Raw genomic sequence first — 20,454 nt, 5'->3', positions numbered from 1 at the left:
AGAAAAATTATTCCTCCTTACTTTGACAAAACCCAAACAGTGAGAAACCTAATTACAGGACTCAAGGAATCCTCAGTAAAGGTAGTTTTTCCAAACTTTGAAGTTACTATGCTTAGCTTTTTGAAGCATCTTTTTGCTTGGATACAATGCCTTCAATTTTTTTTTGATTTTAATATAAAATTAAAATATTTAAAATAACAAAGGGCAGGTGTGTGACTGCTACACTTGAGCATAACACAGCTTGAATAATTGCAAACCCGGTTTGGTTAGCTATGGGAAGAACCCTGCTCTTCCTAAGTGCCTGCCACACTGTTGATTCTTTTTTAATTTGCCCACGAATGCACTGTAGTTGGCTCTTCTGTCAGTCCCTTTTCCTTCTACTTCTTCCCCTTGTTCTTGACCAAACATGTGTCTTGCTGCTGACTTGGAAACCTTGCAAAACAAGAGATCTAAGAGGATCTTTATGCTGACTTGCACTAATTACAGGCGTGTGTGTTTGCAAAACAAGAACCATGACCCCTGTACTTTGAAAGGATTCAGAGTTTTCAATTAGCTCTGTTGAGGGGGAAAGCTCTCTCTCTTGTTTACAAATCTGAGCCTATACGAGGGGAAAAAGTGTGCCCTTTGGAAGGGGAGATATGCCTATCTGAACTCGCATGTTAATTATAGCATTGCTTGCTCTATTGCCATAAGAGAAGGACACTGCTTGTGACATGGTACTATATCTTGTCAAACTCTTCTGTACATCTGTGCAGTTGGACTTTATTTGTACTTTTTGAAGGGATGCACCAAACTAGTCTCTGAGGCTAGACACAGAGTTCCCTATTGCATTACATTAGAGTCATAATCTTTAAGGAGGCGTTGTTGCTTTCCATGACTCTGCAGTGTCCTGTGAAGTGGTATCTGATGCTGGAATGAGGTGCTTGGGTGCTACCACAGCATAAATTATTAATAGCAAAGATCATCAGAAGGGCTGTGATGATTTGTCAACTAATCGTCTGTGGCATGCTTACCCCTTTTTTTTTTTATTATTTATTTTTAATACAGTAGAACTGTTCAAAGTATTGGAAAAAACTTTTACACAAGGATTTAAGTAACACATTCATGATTGGAAGAAGATATTTCATATGTTCTGATATTAACCAGTGTGTTTGCATAAGCGAGGCTATATGAAAGGTATTTTACTACCTTTCTGAATTGTTACTCTTAGGACATGCTAAGGCTGACTGTGCACAGTTCACTCCACTTTTAAAGAGCCGTGTGCTCTGTAAATTCACACCTTAGCATACTATGTAGCCAAGCCCTGAAATGTTCCAAATGCCACATAATGTGAAGTTGAATGAATACTTATTGCTTGAGTATTTATTGTATAAAACCTTAAAAGCAGTTCTTGGAAGAGATTACAAGCCAGGATGCTGAAAGAAAACAGGCACTGCCAGAGCTGGTAAATTAACAAACTGCCGAGTGTCGTGGCAGACGTGCACGTATGCATCTCGGATTCTTTTGAGAAATTATTCTTCTGCTCTCCTTATTTGATCTGTTCCTAGGTTTAACTTAACTGCCAGAATGTATAATCGTTGCAGATCAGTGATATCTAGTTACGTTAATGCTGTTATATCTTCTCAGAAAAGTAACTAGCAAGTATAGAAGCCTGTGCTCATCCCCATGATCCTAAGAAAATCGGGCAATATTTTGCTTCTGTGAGTTCAAAGAGGAAAGTGTTTAGTTTTTTCAAAGACCACAGTGTGCTGCTTGATGGCTGGTGTGCTTTGCCACTGTATTTTCAGGCAAATGTACTGTTGCAAGTTCCATGATGCAGGGTTGAATAGCCCTGTTTGGAAGGAAGGAGAGAAACAGCTTGGGGGAGAACAAGGGGGAAAAATAACTATAAGAAAGCTTTAATTTCAACCCATCATGAAGGCAAAAATCCTGGTTTTTGTTGTTGTTCTGTTTTTCTCTGTGTAGTATACAGTGAAACAATCATCCTAAGCATGGTGATAATGCAGACCGTAAATGAGAATCCTGGCTAGTTTGGCCTGTGAGATACAGGTCTTGTCCAATAAAGCACTGGATCCATCTTGTAAAGAGTGACAAGACCTTGACATCCGTAGGAAGATCCTCATAGATTGTCTCTTTCCAGGCTGTGCAGAGCACAGAGCTTAATTACTCTTCATACACTCCCTGTGCCTGTGTGTGTGTTTTCTTTTTTTTTTGCTTTTTTCCCCCCCTCCTCTTGTCCCTATCAGCCAAGCATGGAAAGTGCTTGATGTTTACTGCAGCATGTGCCATGTTCGAATCCCTCTTTGCCTTTTTTGAAGTCGTCTTGATGTTCTTTCGCTTGTTAATATACTAGTGCCATGGACTGCAGTGGGAATTTCATCATGCATTTCATGGAATTTTAGTGGCTGCATTAAGCACAGTAATGTATGGTTAACTTTACATGTGAAGCTAGCACATCTTATTACCTTGTTTTATTAATATTGTAAAGTATCTTTCCGGACCCTTTGTGTTCACAGCTCAACGTATATCACACAACGTATTTTCATCATCTTCTGATTAAAACTGTTTTATTTGATAGATGATGTCTCAGGCTGAGGGTCAGCAGAGAGACTTGATCAGGAGCATAGAATGCCTTCCTGTCTCTGGTCACCTTACGTCCTTGGATCAAGACCTATTAATGCTCAAAGCAACTTCCATGGCAACCATGAACTGCTTAAATGACTGCTTCCATATTCTCCAGTTACAACATGCTTCACAACAAAAGGGATCCTTACCAGCAGGTGGGTATAGATGCTTGCAAAGACCTGAATCCTCTAACAGCTATGAAGCCTGTACCACTTCACTTGCAAAAATGCTTATTCTGCTAAATCGAGTTTCTCGTGGGCAGAGCAAACAGCCTGGTTTCTTGTGAGCTTTTTCAGAGTTGGACTTCCTGGTGGTCGTTTGAACTGCTGAACTTATTTTTCATCATTTTCTCTGTTTCCTTGCCCTCACACACACACTTTAATACTTATGAAAAGCATTTACATACATGTAGTTTTCACTTTTAGTTAAAACATTAGAATGCAAAGCTCTAAATCTGCACAGGTTATTAGTAATATTATTTATACATCAATATTTTTATTTTTGGTTAACATCCTAGTCTAAAACATAGACTAAGGTGAGCTGTATTCCCCTCTGAGGCTGGAACAGCCTTGCAGGCAAATGCAAATTGGTTAAAGGTAAACCTATTTCTTTCTCTCTATCTTTTTTTTTTTTTTAATAAATCAAATGAAAAAGAAAAGCTGGTTGAGTGAGATACAGTAAAGAACAAAAAGTGATGATGATGAACAGACCTGTATAACTTTCCCCTTCATTTTAAATTTATTTGTGGGTCTGGTAAAATTCTGTTCGGAATATGTTGGGTAAGTGCTTGTCAGGCTTAAAATATGAGGATTAAAAAATATATAAAATTGCCAATTTGCTATAAGTTGTTTGAACCAAAAATGAAAGAGTATAAATTGCCCTAGCTGCATCAATGTGTACCATAAATGAGAGAATTAGAGATGATTAGGAAACTTGCAGCGATTGACTTGAATTTAGGAAAAGTTAAAAGTGAAATCATGTACTTGATTAGAAAGTACTTCACTATCAAAAAGGCAGATTGTGATAATAAGTTGCAACTCTTTAAAGAAGAAAAAAGTTGAAAGTGAGGACAGCTATAAACTCTGAGATAAATCTGTGTTGTAGCAGAGCAGAAGTGCTGGCAGCTGAGCAAAAAAATATGGAGTGAATGCTTTTAGGGGAAGAGAAGATTGCTGATAAAGAAAATAGCATTTTTTTCTACCTGAAATAGTCAAGAACAGATTTGAATATGGTCTTCTAGTTGAGAGAAAAACATTAGTAGGGAAATCCTGTCCATTCACAAAATTAAAACACAATTTGTGTCTCATCACTTTTAAAAACCTCTTTGAATTTAGCAAGGAAAATTAAACAGAACTTAATAATCAAGAAAGCTATTTTAAAAGTAGCTGAAAGGAGGGAGCGCTTGTCAAATTAATCAAAAGTATAGCCAGCCAGCATGGAGTAAATGCAGTCTGGGGCATGTAATTAGAGATTATGTTGAAAGTTACAGTTGGAAAAGCATATAGCATTTGTGAAGAGATTTTAAAGATGATGAAAACCTTTTCAAAAAGGTAAGTGACAGTGAAATTCTGAACATCTATTTCCAGACTTCTATGGAACTTTCGTTTGAATGACTAAAAAAATTAAGCTACCGAGGTGTTCTGTTTGTTTCTGAGGGATTCACTGTGTTAATAGATTAATGATGAATGCACTCTAAGGAAATAAATTATCTTGCCAGGGAAAAAAGCTGTCTAGTTCTGTTTGTAAAGCTGTACCTTTTTTTTTCTTTCTTTCTTTCCTTCCTCCCTCCCCCTGCTCTCCCCAATAGTTTGCTGCTGATAATGCTACTGGTTTCGCAATTAAGCTTTCTCTGCCAGTTGTAGTTGAGGATGTGACCTGGTTCCAGGTAACAGAGATCTGGAAATAGAGGGTTGTGTATGGTATAAGAAAATCCAGCAGCAGCCGCCTTGGTTCCAAAGTACCGGAAACAGCGATACTGCGCTATAAATTACTACTCCCTAATTAGTGTTTGCAACCTAAGAAAGATGCTTTGTCACAGTTTGCGTGTGTATTTTTCAGTAAAAACTTACTGGAGTCACCTGTAATTTATTAGCCTTTGCAAAGAATGGAACATTTGCATTATTAATGAGGAACTCTATCCATTGTGATAAATAGCTGGGAGTAACTAGAGACGCTGGAATCATTGAGTGGGTGACAGCTTTTTCTTTTTCTTTTTTTTTTTTTTTTTGAGTGACTATTATTTATTCAAGAGCACATGCTTGCCTTGCTTTCAGATGAGAAAAGACAACTGCCCTTTCCAGAGAAAACATTGGCCAAATAACTTCTGCTTTAGCTCTTTCTAGTCTACAGCTGACCTGGGTTTGAGAAGGTACCAGGGGAGCACACTTTTTTGCTACCAGTTAAAGCAAATTGTGAGGGTTACTTAACATTCCCCTGATATTGGGTTCTGCCTGGAGTGTCTGATTACACCTTGCATGACACCAGCTAGTTTTTCTGGTACAAGTTGCATGTATTACAGCTCACCAATCGCAGGGTTTGTGCTAATGATCACCGAAGGTGGTGTCTCATTGCACCACCTTTGTTTTGTGGCTGCTGAAGGGATTGATTGCTGAAGGACCTAGCTGCTGCTTTCAGCTTTTCCTTGGAAAAGCTGTTTTGTGAAAAGTACTATTTACTTGCCTTTTGGAGGATGAGTAAGCTTCAGCGCAAACTTTCTTTTGCTTCAGGAACAACTATCAGTTGGCTGGAACCAAAGATATCTCTGTCAAACCACTTCAAAAATGGAGCAGCGCAGAATTTCTCGGCAGAGGTAAACAAGCCAGCATCTGTCAGAGAAGAGCAGTCCGTTTCCGAGGCTGGCCAGCTAACAAGGGTAAGGTAATGTGAAAATCCCATTTCTGTGGGGAGTGGTTCTGTGGAATATCTGTAAATGGTTTTATCAAATGATGTAAAAACGACTTCATTAGAATTCTTCTCATACTTTTCTCCTCAATTAGCTGTGTTGGAGGAAGAGCGAGTACAATTGCAAGAAACAAAACTTTCTACTTTGCTTTTTCAATAAATTTTGCTTCTTTCTATAACTAGCTGTCAAAAGGAGGGAGAAAATTTGGGCAGTAGTAGAAGGTATATAAATAGGCAGTATTTCTTTGCGTTTTGATCCATAACAACTGAAAATTGAAGTGCAGAAAACCTAATTGGAATTTATGACACTTTCAAAATGAGCCCAAGAAAAGCTGCCTAAGTAGATGAGAAACAAAATTGCCAGTTTCCAGCTATTAAGACTACCTGTATTTCTTTTCCAGTTCTTATTGAATCTGTTTTTCTTAATTTGAGCAACTCTCATCATTTGACTTTAGGATGGCTTAATGTATTTGAAATACAGCGGCAATCTATATCATCATAAATGTCAAAATTAATTAGAAGTGCAAAATATTAAAATAAAAGAACAGCAGGAATTATGGAAAGAACTTGTTTTCCTAACTAAACTAGAAAACTGTAATTACATTCTTCTTATACTAGCTGCTCTCACACAGTTTGAGACTATATACTTCTGAAAAGATTATATGCTGTTGTATATCTCCACAACATCGTCTTGTTTGACTTTTGCTATCTTACAGCAAAATAGAAAGTGCAAAGACTTTTCAGTGGCCATTGTTTATGGATTTTTTTTTTCTTTTTTAATAAATCTGACTAGCTGCCACGAAGTCAAGAAACGGAAGCTTTCAAATAAATCAATTTAAAACTCCTTCCTTCTAATAACTAAGCAAGTTAAGAGTTCAAGTGCTTTATGTATGGCCTTGTCTTGTAGCTGGGATGTGACTAGTCTTATTGTTTCCTTTGGATATTTTCTGCTATTTTATTTATGATTGCAGAGCAGTGTAGCATGTGTGGAAAGGAGAGACCTCTGGGGTACTGCAGTTTCAATCAGGTTGTGGGCTCTCGGTGGAAGGACTCAGACCCCTGGGCTTTCCGTGGTGGTTGGGTGTTCACAGTTTTGCCTTGATCCGATGGCGGCAGGTCCAGAGGAACCGCCTTCATTTAGGCAGATACATATTGCTGCCCTCTCGCGGTGTTCGTCGCATCTCCCCTCTGCATCTGCCTGCCTCCCGGCTCTGCGTGCTGGCGAAACGCTGCTTTGAGTGCTGAGAAATGCCCTTGCTGCCTGCAGCATTCAGCTTTCTGCTTGCGAGGCGGTGGTTGTTGCAGCAGCGTTGGTGTTTCTGCTAGTCCGTCTGGATGCGTTGAACTAATAGACACCCTACCCTGTCTGTGTGTGAGTGTGTTTGGTGTTTTTTTTAACTCCAAATCTCCTTTTTTTGCTGTTAGGATTAGCACTAGCAGCAGCACTGATAACGCTAGTGAAGGCTGACTACCCTGTAGGTGTGTTAATTGCTTGCGAGCATGTAACTAGGAACTACAAACCTCGTCATACAAACCAGAGCCGGATCATTGCTGCAACCGTGGGAGTAACGATACCACTGTGATGGCAACAGTGGAAAGCTGAAGCAGTGGGAGGTGGAGGAGCGCCCTCAGGACTGCTGGGATTTCTGCTAGCTTTTGTTTCACTGTGTGTGTTGGGTGCCTGTAACTCTTCTGTGGGGTCACAAAACTTACAGGAAAAGATGTCAAACTTGCTTCTAAGCTTTTTTTTTTTCTTCTTTCTTTCTTTTTCCCCCCCGACCTGTGAGAGAAACGATTGGAAATCTTAGCCTGAGTCCTCTATGTGAAATCTGCACTGAGTTATTTTAATGTCCTTTTTAAATTCTTCAACTGTTGTTTATCTTGGGAGTAGATCCAATTGTATAGCTCTCTGCAGGGATTTGTTCAGTCTTTTTTCATACATGGACGATTAAATACAATATGAAGTCTTTTTGGATATTGTCTCGACAATCACATATTTGAGCTGATGTTTATGGCTCTTATCCCAGGAAGCTGAAGAAATAAATCCAGATGAGGAGCTGGAGGATATCTGTGATGATAAAGAAGATGATCTAGGAGCAGTGGAAGAACAGCGCAGTGTTATCTTGCATCTCTTGTCTCAGCTGAAACTTGGCATGGACTTAACAAGAGTAAGTAACTGAAGTATGAAGACTAGTTGCAGTAGAAGTAAAATGCCATTTTAAACTCAACTCCTGTACTGAATTATTTTGAGTTTCATATGAAAGTGAGGCCTGTAACAACTTCAGGTCCCAAGGTCTGATATTCTGTAGGCATTAAGTGAACAATGTATTGAGGGAGTTGATTTGCTTTAATGCAACTGGCCATATCTCTTCTGTCATAGTCTTTTTTTGGTTCTTTTTTTCCTACTTCTTTTTGGCTTTCTTATAATGGGTTCTGTTTTCTTTTCATGTTGTGTTTTCTACTTCCTTCTCAAAATTTTTTCTACTTTTTTTCAGTGATCTAGCCTTGCATTTGCATTCATGCTGCTAGAAGTTTTCTTTTGGTTCCCCACCATCCACACTCAGATGTCTGTTTACCCCTTCCTCTGTCCTATTCCCATTTCTGGTTTTGCTCATAGCTATAGGAAGCAGGAACAAAGTTTTATGGGAGAGAAGTGGTTTCACACCCTTGTGCAGATCTCAAAAAAAAAAAAAAAAAAAAAAAAAAGCTTTGAAAAAATTAATACTTAGTTGCTACTATGCAACTTGGACAGCAAATCTGGAAGAACTGGGCTGCTACCAGCTTATATTTCTTTCACTCCTTTAAGGACTTTTCTTACCATAAGCAGTAGACATTTTTAAAGAAAAATTAGATTCTACAGGTAATGGCATGGAACTAGGAAATCGCTTTTTCTTTCTTGGAATTACATTATATATATATATATATATATATTTTTTTTTTTTTCCTTCCCCAGCCTTTTTTGAGCAGTACTACTCAGCCACTAAGGACACTTGTATTGTGGATCTTGCATTTCTCAGTTTAGAAGAAAGACGGTATGAACAGGCCCTGCTTCCTGTGGGCTGAACTTAAACCTCTGCTGCATAATCAGGAATTCATTACAGTCACTCTTCCCCTTTAGGTCGTTGTTCCGTTTATATGGGAGATTGGTTTTGTTCTGTTTTTCATAGAACAGGTTATCAGATCTGTCTTCCTCCTGTTTTTGGCGTTTGGCTGTGTTTGTACAATTGTCTTTAGCAGGGAGCAGACAAAGCATTGACGTGTAACAAGTCTGACTTCAAAACTAGATAAAGAAGTTGTTAGAATCGTATTTAAGTTAAATCTCAGGGTTCTGAAGTGAAAAGCGTGTTTAGTATTCCAGGCGGGCATTATAACGCACCCTACCTGATGGTCTGCACCTGATCTAGATGGACTGTTTTGGTCTCATGGTTGTGACACCCTCGCTTGCTCATGACAACAGCATTAGTTACTGAGTCTGTCGCTACCGCTACAAGAAAGGAAAAGACTGATACCCACAGCCTCTTACTCCTTCAATATTAGTACTCATGGCCCATCAAAAGATAAGACTGCTGTTTTTATAACGGTAAATGTCACTGGAAAAGTATAAAATCCTCTGCTCTGAGGTGCAGGATCAACTCATACTATGTTATTGCTGATGGATGCTTGTCCAAGCTGCTCTCCAACGGCTTTGCTGAAAGAGAGACTGCTGGCTTGCAAGAGCACCAGAATAGCTTGCCTGCTGTTCTCTCCATTAGACGAAACCTTTCCTAACCTCTGCTCTGGATCTTCTTTGCTGTAGTTTGAACTCCTTTCTACTTGTTTTTTCCTCCGTAGACCTGCTGAACACATTGTTCCTTTCTTTGCAGCTGTTTTATGTTTTTGAAGGATGCCGGTCCCTTTTGGCCTCTCTGGCCTGAGTAGTCCCTGTTGGGTTTTTTCCCTTGTAAATTGCTTTTTCAGGACTATGATCACTTTATTTCTTTGTACCTTAGAAGAGGAACAAGGAGGTTCAATCTGAAAGTGTGGTGTCCATAACGGGACAGAATACCTGCCCTGCAGACTTCCCTTATATTTAAAAAAACAAAAACAAACCCTACTTGTCACTTTGTTTTACTTACTGGAGCCTTTTGGGTTTTCTTTTATTTCAGGTGGTTCTTCCCACTTTCATTTTAGAGAAACGATCGTTGTTGGAGATGTACGCAGACTTCATGTCCCATCCGGATCTCTTCATTGCCATCACAAATGGCACTACCCCTGAGGACCGGATGATCCGCTTTGTTGAATATTATCTCACTTCGTTTCATGAAGGTCGCAAAGGAGCTATTGCAAAGAAACCGTACAATCCCATCATTGGAGAAACGTTTCACTGCTCTTGGAGGATGCCGAAGAGTGAAGTAGCCACTGATGCAGGCAGTAACTTATCTGCTCATTCCCCCTCAGAGCAAGTAACTCTGTCAAAAGATCTGGAAGGCCAAACAGAGCTGGACTATTATACAGTAAAATTTGTAGCTGAGCAAGTGTCCCACCATCCTCCCGTCTCAGGGTTTTATGCCGAATGTGTAGAGAGAAAGATGTGTGTCAATGCTCACGTCTGGACAAAAAGTAAATTCTTAGGAATGTCAATAGGAGTGACAATGGTTGGTGAAGGTAAGTGTAAGGGTTTTTTTTCCCTTTATTCATTTTAGAAGGTTGAAATACTAGTTTGAGAGAAAATTTGATGTTGTATGCCCCAGGCAGAAAAACAAATGAACGCTGCTCGGTAGTTTTGTTGCAAAGTCTTTTCAGAAAAATCCAGTTGTAGAGATGTCAATTGCTATTGTGGGTTTTCAGTTTTTAATTTTTTTTAAATATACTTTTGGTTTTCCTCTAATCCTTATTATCTGAGAACTTTAATGTATCTCATTCAAAGAATTTGTACTTCATTTTTACTGTTTACAAAATAAAGAAGATATTACAGGTCCTCATTATAAAGTGCAAGTTTTCATATGAATAAAAACCTAGATAGGCTTATGTTTTGCCAAAAATCAGAATTATATTCAGAAATAGAATTTTGAAGAAAAAGGACAGTTTCCGTAGAAATCAGTTTACATTACAGTATGTTTCCAAACCATTGGACAAGTTAGTTCACATCACACATTCATTAAACAGAAATGCTATTCTGTTAGAACATATTATGTATCTTACTATTCAGGCTTTTTCTTTTAACTACAGAAATTATACCCCTTAAGTGCAAATACCCTTCTCCATCCCTAAAACTGTAATTTCCCTTTAATGCTAGTATTTTCTGGTTCTGAATGGGAGGATGCTTTCTCATCTCTTTGGTGTTTCTTGTGCATATTGCCCAGCACCTGGGGATTTCAGGTGCTTAACTATAGGCTGCATACTGGCAAGGGATGTGGAAGGCATATCTCGATGTTTTGCCTGTACCAGGTAATTCCCAAAGCTAACGTCTCCTCTAGGGCGTTTTTCAAATCATGAAATGAATGTGAATAAGATGAGAAAGTCCGAAAGTGCAGCTTCCAAAACACACGCTGATAGTATGCTATAGAGGCATGGATTGATGCAACCAGCAACCAGCAGCCATACTAGGTTTTTTGTAATGCTCAGAGGTAGATTTTGCGAGTATGGATATATATATATATTTTTTAAGGAAACAAACAAAACCCTATGTCCTAAAACCCAAAGAAAAAATTGAGTTTTTGAGACTATTGTTGACCTTTGTTGCAAAAGCAGCTGCCAGGAAAGAGCTATGTTTGTCTTGGCAGAGTGCTGCGGTAAGGAGGATTGTCTCAGTTTCCTGCCTTCAGGTAGGATAGGATGTATTAAAGGGGAAAGAAATGGAGCAGGAATGCCAGCCCTGCTCAAGAGCTGTCGTTCAGGGTATTCATTCCTTATTTCCTTTTGACAGCATAAATCTTGTATCGCTGTGCTTCAGAACCATTGGTAAGATAGCAGCAAGCACTTGTACATACTACTAAAAACGTATGTTGCACAGTACAATATTATACTTGATGGGTCGATATTACTGGGATAAATGTCTTTTCCCAAAAGAAACATAAATGCATGTTACTCAGGTTAGTACTTTCAGCAAAATGTTTGTATCTAGAATCTGTAATAAATGTCATTTTTGTGAGTCATTTTTCGTGTGAGTGGCTATGAGGAAAAATAGTCAGAAGTAGCCTTGGATATATATTGCAATAACTTGTTTGGTCGTGTCTAAAATGATGCTAATTTAGGGACTCTTGTATTTCTTCCTGCAGGTCTCCTAAGTCTCTTGGAGCATGGGGAAGAATACACGTTTTCTCTGCCTTGTGCATATGCGCGATCAATTTTAACTGTTCCTTGGGTAGAACTAGGAGGAAAAGTCAACATCAATTGTGCAAAAACTGGGTATTCTGCAAGTATTAACTTTCACACCAAACCCTTCTACGGTGGCAAACTGCATCGGTGAGAACACTTCTTTACATTTTTCCACGTAGTCTGTGCTATCTGACTCCTGTAGCTGTATAACTAACCTTTTCTGTGTGTGCTGAATAATACTGATTTGACAGTCTGAGGAAAATATACTGTTTTTCCTGTTCTTGAACACTTGAGATACAACTGTTCTTAAACAATCTTAGCTAGACAAATCTATCTCATGAGCCTCATGGAAAAATTAGATTGCATTTAAGGACAGTAAGGGAATCAGTATTATTTTCTGAATCTTGGTACAAGGCACTGGGACGAAAGGACTCCTGGCTTTTATTTCTGAGCCGCAGATTTCTCTTGTTACTGCCAGGAGCTGCTCGGTATTTCTTATCTTTGCTTGGTTTGTTTGAAATAAGGTCAATCAGGCTGTCTTAAAGGGCTGCTTGGTGGTTGCAAGGTGTGTTGTAATTGCCTTGAATTTTCTCGCTGAAATACCTCAGCAGTATTGCTAGTATACGGCAGCAGTCCCCAGCTTGCGTTTAAACAGACGGTAAAAAATACTGTAGGGAATTTCACTGAATAGTGTACTGTTACTTCTTGGTAATACAGAGGTTCCCTCAAGTTTAAGCAACTTAGGGGAAATCTCTAGGTAAAAAAAAATATATATATATATATATATATATTTTTTTTTTAATTATTAAAAAAAGCAATGGTAATTCTTCATGGGGCAGCTGTACTTGTGCATGTTGAAAGACTAACAGGTAAAGGAAGGCAAGCCCAGGGAAAGGCTGTGTGCGACTATTTCCAGCAAATTTCAGGAAACATCTGCGCACCTGCTACCTTTTGGATTGTGCTTTTTAAGTGAACTTAATGGAAAAGCAGAAGACAAAAGCTTCGGGGACTCATTGGCATTGATATTCTATCTATACACTGTGGATTAGCCTTGTACTAATGCGGGGACAATGAATTAAGGAGAAAATTCAGTGGTAGTCAGGCAAAGAGTATCGGACTCTGGAGCGCTTGGTGGTCAGGCGTTCACGGGACAGCGCGTGTTCCAAATCCTTCCTAGCTATTTCGTTGTGACCTCTTGCACGTCGAATCTTGCCAGCCCGAACCTCAGAAGCCCTTAAGCGAGGGTTGCTTTAACACAGCACGGAAAACCAGCGCTCTTCTATAAATCCCTTTTGGATGTAGAGTTTTCCAGACCGAGCTGTTCAAGGCACTCTAACCATTGAAAATTTGCGGTGGTGACGACTGGACATTGCCAAAAGGAGCTCGAGGGGAAACAGCAGCGTTGCCGTGGTTACCTGGCGCGCAGCGAGTTGCTATAGCGACGCTGGAGACTCTCGGTAGTGACCCTTGTTGTCAGCCCGCAGCTGGGTGTTGGTTCCTTGGTCCTGTGCCCCTTGAGCGCAAGGAAATACTGCGGGGGGTGAGAAGAAGTAGGCAGGCTTATAGCAACCGTACCGTGCTTAGAAATAAATGTTAGAGGGTTTTTTTATTACTAACACTGATTCAGATTGGTATCGTGATCCGCAGCGCTGGGAATAGCTGTGTGTCGCAGGGTAAAGCTAATGGGAAGAAATATAGGTGACGGTGAGAGCTTAGTGTAGCAGCTCCATCCTGCACCTGAGCATGGAGTGATAAAACCTTGTTTACTTTAAGGTGTGCAGAGACAGTAATTTGTGACCCATATTAAAATATCGGACGCCAGTATTGTATGGTAACCACACAGCACTCGGAAGAATTAAACTCTTAGTTGCATTGCCAAAGATGGAGCTGCAAAGCCCGACCTCAGGAGTCCCTGGGGATTCGGTCTGGCCGGACATCTCCTGAGAGGAGGATGGGGACTTCACCGTGTGTAAGAGCTTCAGCGAGGTGGGAAAGCCGCAGGGTGAAAAAGCAGCCTGAAATGAAGGCTGCTTGCTTGTCGCCTACTCTTTTAGTTGCTTCCAGGAGCTGTTAGGCATTTGTTAACACCCTGCAAAAAAAAAAAAAAGAAAAAGGATTTACATCTGTTCCTATTGCTTATGCTACTCCAACTCTGGCCTGTTTTCTTGACTGAATCTTTAATTTTTGTAATAGAAAACTGTGCGCCTAAGGAGCATATTCTTTGCAGCCTGTTTTGCAAGAACTTTGGAATAGAGCTAAATTTGTGTGTAAGAGTTTACCAAAATTCAGATGACTTTTAATAAATGGCAAAGGGTTTTATTTTCTTTCCCTGAATGTGCTCGGTGCAGGAAGGGGATATGTGTTTTTGGAAGGTCGGTGTTTTCCTCGGGCGTCTCCGATCGCCGGGCTGGTGGGGAGCGAAGCATCCTGTGGCGCCCCCGCGCTGGCAGCGCCCTGCAGCCTCGCTGCCCGCGAGCGGCTGACGTGTGCACGGGGACCTCTCGGTGGGAGCGCGGGCGAGCTGCTGTCTCGGGGTCCTCCGCTGCGCGTGCGGTTGTTCAAAGCAAATGAAGCCAAACCGATGACGTGCGAGTTCGGTGTCATTAGCTACACGTCGTGTCAGCGTGAAAGAGAACAGAGCGCTGTGCGCGCACGAAAGAGCTGCTGCGGGAAGGGGAAGCCGCAGGGTAACATGCTGTAGAGGGTTTGCTCACAGCTAATTGGAGTTTAATTGAAGCTGGAGATGGTGTGTTTGTGAAAACCTGCAGCGCCCTGCAAGTCAGATCGTGTCTTAAGTCTAGTTTGCATAGCTAGCAAAGCCTTGTTCTTCTCTTTCCTTAAAGAAAATAGCAAGCTCCGTTTGAGCCTTTTAATTTTAACTTCTGAACAAAAAAGGTGGCAAAATTTGCTTGCCCAGTTAAACTCAGTTTCCTCTCTTCAATTCATAATGAAATGATTGTCATGGGATCTTTGGACAAGTCTTGATGTTGAACAGAGAAATATGTATGTGTGTAGTTATGGGGACATTCAAATGTCTGTGCAAAATTTTGAGGTCTTAAAATGTTACATATTTAGAGGAACATTTTAATATCTTATGAGCAGCAGAGGTTCCTGTGGCAGACAGGAAAGAAAAGCAGTTCTCCTGGTCCCTGGTTTGTCTTACGCAGTGGCATTTCCTACCTTGCATTCTGTCCTTGTGTATCTGATACTTAGGTGAGCAACATAAAAATGTAAAAAGAGTTTACGTATGGAGAACATTCAGCAGTAAAGACTATGAGATCAAGTGTCAGCAGGTAGTGAGATATATTCTTGGTAAAAAGCTGCCTTTTATTTATTTTTTAATCTGAACTACATATCTGACGTAATATTTCAAGTAGATGATGTCAACTGCTGGTAACATCTGATGTCCTGTATTAGTTTCTCTTTCAATTCTGTTAAAAGTGAAATTTTGAAACAAGTTTAAGCTGAAGCTTAAAACTCAATTTCATGGGTAATATGAAGAGAATTAGAGCCATGAGGGAAAGTCATTTTCCTCTTTCAGCTGCTCCATGCAAATGCAATTCAAGTAACTAACATTTTTAAAGACAGTGTGGCAAGTTTGCAGACTCTTTCAGAGTGCAATTGAATGACTATGCAGTGAGTAGTCCCAGGGTATCTTCAGTCATGGCCTTTTAAAAATAAAAAATATATTTTCCTAGAGTCACCGGTGAAGTAAAGCAGAACGCGACAAACACAGTGGTATGCCGAGTGCAAGGGGAATGGAACAGCGTGCTGGAATTCGCCTACAGCAACGGGGAGACAAAATACGTGGACTTGACAAAACTGTCTGTGACAAGAAAGCGAGTACGGCCCCTTGAGAAACAAGGACCATTTGAATCTAGGTAAAATATGTATTTACCATTGTTTGGCTGGTTTCTGAAAGTGTGCAGATTTTTGTTATGCACAGTCTGGTGAATACCTTGAAAAACTTGCAAATGCACTCAGTTAGCCTTTGTGGATAATACTTAAATGCCATGATCATCTCTTTTTTTTAAAGTGCGTAATAGTGATGAGAGTTAAGCACGTGCAGGCAAGCGTTTAGTCAGCAATGTCTTTTGTCAGTGGAGAGGATTGTCTTACAAGTTGGTAAAGCTCCTGCTAGAACAGAGCCTTGTTATTTGTTTTGTCTTAACCTTCAGCTACACAGCTGAGCATCTCCTGACAAGGGAGATTCTCACAAAAAACTGCTTTTTGAATAACACTTCCATGGCAACTTTAAAGTGTCTACAAAGGGACATTAGATTGGCACAGCCCCAGCCTCAGAACCATGTTAATCTGCTCCTAATTGCTAGCAAAGGTGCAAGGCTCAGCCATGAGCCCTTCCACCTGCGTTGCACCATCAGGAGCTGTCTTTTGTGTGATTTTTGTCACATGAGATACAGGAGAATTAAGAGATGGAGAGATTTACTGTTTTCACTCTTTTGAAAGAATCGCACACAATGATCCTGCTCTGTAGTTCAAGTTGGCAGGATGAGAAAACTGTTGGAAATTAAAGTTATGAATTTGGTTTGTAGGAGACTGTGGCAACATGTAACAGAGTCTCTGCGGGATGGAGACATTGATAAGGCGACAGAGCACAAGCGAGCCCTTGAAGAACGACAGAGGAATGAAGAGAGGCTTCGTGCTGAGACAGAAACACCTTGGTGTACCAAATACTTCCTTAAAGAAGTAAGTTCCCAAGTAGTTAACGGCTGATAGGGAAGAGAGGAGATGAAGGCAGAGGCAGAACTACAATGAAAGTAGGTGTAAATACGGGTATGTGTCCTGTCAGAATAGAGTGTTTGGCCTTAGGTCTGATGGGATCAATAGCAGGAAGGTGTCATAAGAACTCCCAAGTGAGTAAAGGGGCCACCTTGCCCTTTACTTCCCAAACACTCGTTTTGCAATTCCCCTACAACAACAAAACGTTTCCCTGTTTTGTGACTCAGTTTTCTTTTTCAAAGTGTTTGTCTGTGATGTGTGGAAAATGGCTTTTCATGCAAGTGTTCTGCAAAGTAGACTGAGCCAGTAAACACCAGAAGAAAATAATAGCGGTACTAAACTGTGCTTTTGTGGTGTGCATGGAAAGCCAAAACACTGTTACTGTTAGCAAGGAGGAATGAGTTCCCTCCCAACTCTGAGCTTTTTGCATTCTTGTACGTTATGGTTTGAATGAAGCTTTTTCATTCAATGGCTTAACCTCTACCACAGTAGTAATGATACGGTAAGACTTTGAACAAGGTAAACTATACATTACTTGGGAAGACTAGAGGCTGCTGGTATGATGCAGGCTATAAAATAGGTTTTCCTCCTGATCCAGATGAGAACCTGCTTGTGTAGAGAGCCTTACTGAGCCCTGTGCAAGATAGGGGGACTCCCTACTCTAATTTATGCTGCAGTGATAGAGATCCTTGTTCTTTGAAAGCCTTATCTGTTAAACTGCAGTAATGAAACTCCCCCTTCTTCCTCATACTGTATCTTTGCAAGCATTTAAAATACAGGTTAAAGAGGGGTTTTGTTTGTTTTAGCTCAAGACTCTGGGTTAGCTCCAGTAAACTTTGTCATTCTCTAAAGCTATGTTAGCATTATTGGCTCAGATTTAGACACTTGTGTTGTTAATGTCTAGACTTAGATGAGGTGAAATTATATCGCTAATCTGAAAGCAAAATTTGAGATACAGATCTACTCAGAAAATGTTTAAATGTAATCCAGACCTACTACATTTCCAGATAAGCAGTTGGGCTGTATTAGAGCTGATAAACGCTCAGTTTGATAGCTGCTGCTCTGCTGGCTTCTTGTTTGGCTTTTTAAAATAATCTGGCTCATGGAGTTGAGTGAAGTGGCTTTCTGTCTGGGTTAATTACAAGTGCAGTCGGTTCCCACCAAGAGCTGTGGCTTGGCAAGAACCTGTGCAGGTTCTGAAGCAGTCTGAGAAGCCGGCAGTGCTAATTTCTGCATTGTGTCTTAACCGGTGGGAATTAAAGGAATAAACTATGTCCTCCTTGTTTCCACAGCTGTCAGGTTGTGAGCAGAGAATACTCCCAGGGTAGCGTCTTACAATAGTTATAATAAACTATAGGTTATAGTTAATAGTTGTAATAAACTGTATTTTCTCTACTTGAATTGCAGGGAGATGGCTGGGTTTATCATAAACCCCTTTGGAAAACTGTCTCTGCCGTGCAAACTCAGCAAATGGACAATAACTAGAGAAGCTGCTTTGAGATGAGTTTTCTGTTTCTGATATTCTCTCTCTCTGTCTGTCTCAAAACACAGTAATAACACTGAGTGTCCCCTTTTTTTATGTAATTGTGGAAGTTTAAATGAGCATAAAGAAATAAATATACTAGGGCACTTTAAAGTTATATTAAAAAAAACAAAAAACAAAAAACACAAAGATGTAGAGACAAACTTGCCAGGTACATTCAACCAACTTTTTTTTGTATGATCCAAGAGATTTTATCTGAATTGTGTAACATTCTTCTAAGTAGGTCTGGTTGCAAAAGCTGCCTAAGAGAGGGACTGTTTGCCTTGGGAGTGACATGGGAACTTTTTTCCGAATCGTCGATGAGCTCCGTTTGGCAACTGAAATTTGCTTAGTACCCATGTAAACAACAGCAACAAAAAATTGCTGCTTTTATGCCCAGTGATTAACCTTTTTGGCGAAAACTGGAGGGGTGTTCGGAAGATGTGCCTGAAATCAGTGTTATGAAACAGCTGGATCATGACAGCTTTTTTCTTCAGAGAGAATGCGTGCATGCATCGGAGGAATATGGATATGGAATATATGTAGAGACTACCTTTCTTTTTTATGGATTTATAAAAGCAATTAGAATTGTAACCATGGAGAAATTTTTCCTCTGAAACGTTTTAATATACTTGAAATAATTGACTTGAATTGGAAAAGTAATTTGAACACTTTTCAACTCCTAATTTTATTAAATCTCTTTGAGTGACTTTGATTTTGCTCATGTTATAATGTAATGAGGTTTGGCCCTTTTTTTTCCTCCTCCACCTTCCCTTCCCAAGGACTAAGGCTTTCAAACTGAACAGAAAACGTACAATTTTGTATTTAAATTTCTCTGCCCATCTAAACATCTCAGAGGTGAAGTATCAGTGTTACAAACTGTCCTTTGGATTGTTTTGGTTTTTCTCCTGTGGTGTTACTTGGAACAAAGCAGTGAAATGTGACCTGTGAATACATGGACTGTAGGCTTTGGTTTTTCATCTTACCATAAAAAAAAAAAAAAAAGCTGATTATGCTGAAGACTGGGTATTGATTTAAAACACAATCAGATATCAGGAAACTGTATTCAGGTACAAACATCCTTTGTTTTTTATAAGTATTTTATTGAAGTCTAAGAATTGCTGGCAATTAAGAATAGTACTTATGGCTTTCGTTATTGTTGTAACTACAAGCTACCTTAATTTTTCCAACAGTGGTGCCTTACTCTGTTTTTTCTTCTGATGTAGTCTTCCAATCAGTGTATATAACATTATCTGCCACTTTCCAGCCATGGCAATGGCTGCACCTGATCCATCATCATGAGAACTCACAACTGTGTGGTCTGGTAAGATGTTTTTTGTGGAGGAGATTCAGATATAAGAAAGCATCAGAAGGTTGAGATAACCATGTTAACTTTCAACACAAACTGTAAATTGTGCAAAAAAGCTGGATTTATGCACAGCTATTTTGATTCTGTTGTACATTTTTGCTGTGAAATGCACTGAGATCTCAACGCGAGTCATAGTCCGTTTGTGAGAAGTGGGGGTGGGGATAATAAAACTACAAAATGATTCACTTGTTCTGTTTGCTTTCCTGGAGACTGGGCGATCAGGAAGAGGAGTTTTTGGGTGGGGGTGTGGTGTGTGTTTTTTGGTTTTTGGTTTTTTTTATGCTGTAGATCTGTCTGTCTCGGCTTTCATTGATCCTTCATCGGCAGGGTGTTTTTGTACTATGCACTTCAGTAGTAACTATATTCCCCTGCAGAGAAATGTATTTTAGGTCCTGCTGGCTCGTTTGTGATATTCTGTACAACTGCCCTGTCGTCTTAGTTTTGGATATCTATTGGGCATTTTCATGTTCAAGCAGGAATAAAAGCAAAAACTGTGGGATTAGTTCCTCCTTGTTTCTGGGTGTGCAGCACATGTGGGGTGTGCTCCTTAGCAAATTCACGATTTGGGATAGGAATCATGGTGGCAGGCTGTGAGCTTTCTAGGTCTAGGGGTTCATGAGTACCTGTACCAAACTGGGAGCAGCAGAAGGAAAGAAATACTTTAACCTGTCTTTGAATATTGTATATATTTCATAGTTTTATGTGTCACATGGCAGATATTCTTTAAATAAAAAGCTAGGGCTCTGGAGCAAGGTCCAGCTTTTAATATTGCAGTGATCATAGCAGAAAACAAAACTTGTTCCCTGAAGTAGGCTCCACTGATAAGCATGTGCTTACTAAACTATAGATCTATGACTCAGTCACTGAGCTCTGCTTAAAATTATGATCTGGGGATTTGTCAAGGTGATGGCTGTAAAGCAGACTGAAAAACTCCCATGTTGACCATAAACCCATTTGTGTTCCTTATATAATGTTATTAGTCAAGTTACTTCTCTTCCAC

The 20,454-nt window shown here is 39.9% G+C and overlaps 1 protein-coding gene across 2 annotated transcripts in view; it reads left to right on the top strand.

The window, feature by feature from the left end:
• Positions 1–19,635, top strand: part of OSBPL11 (oxysterol binding protein like 11) — a 40,614-nt gene extending 20,979 nt beyond the window's left edge. For both annotated transcript variants that reach the window (XM_067299330.1, XM_067299331.1), the window contains exons 6-13: positions 2,579–2,780; positions 5,352–5,497; positions 7,554–7,694; positions 9,672–10,170; positions 11,784–11,970; positions 15,522–15,704; positions 16,377–16,530; positions 17,971–19,635. In XM_067299330.1, coding sequence (XP_067155431.1) covers positions 2,579–2,780; positions 5,352–5,497; positions 7,554–7,694; positions 9,672–10,170; positions 11,784–11,970; positions 15,522–15,704; positions 16,377–16,530; positions 17,971–18,048 — 1,590 coding nt within the window. In that variant the 3' untranslated portion in view covers positions 18,049–19,635. The remainder of the gene's footprint in view (positions 1–2,578; positions 2,781–5,351; positions 5,498–7,553; positions 7,695–9,671; positions 10,171–11,783; positions 11,971–15,521; positions 15,705–16,376; positions 16,531–17,970) is intronic.
• The last annotated feature ends 819 nt before the right edge of the window (positions 19,636–20,454 follow it).

This window comes from Apteryx mantelli, chromosome 6, assembly GCF_036417845.1.
Source record: "Apteryx mantelli isolate bAptMan1 chromosome 6, bAptMan1.hap1, whole genome shotgun sequence".
NCBI lineage: Eukaryota > Metazoa > Chordata > Aves > Apterygiformes > Apterygidae > Apteryx > Apteryx mantelli.
This window is presented reverse-complemented; position numbering and strand designations above follow the sequence as displayed.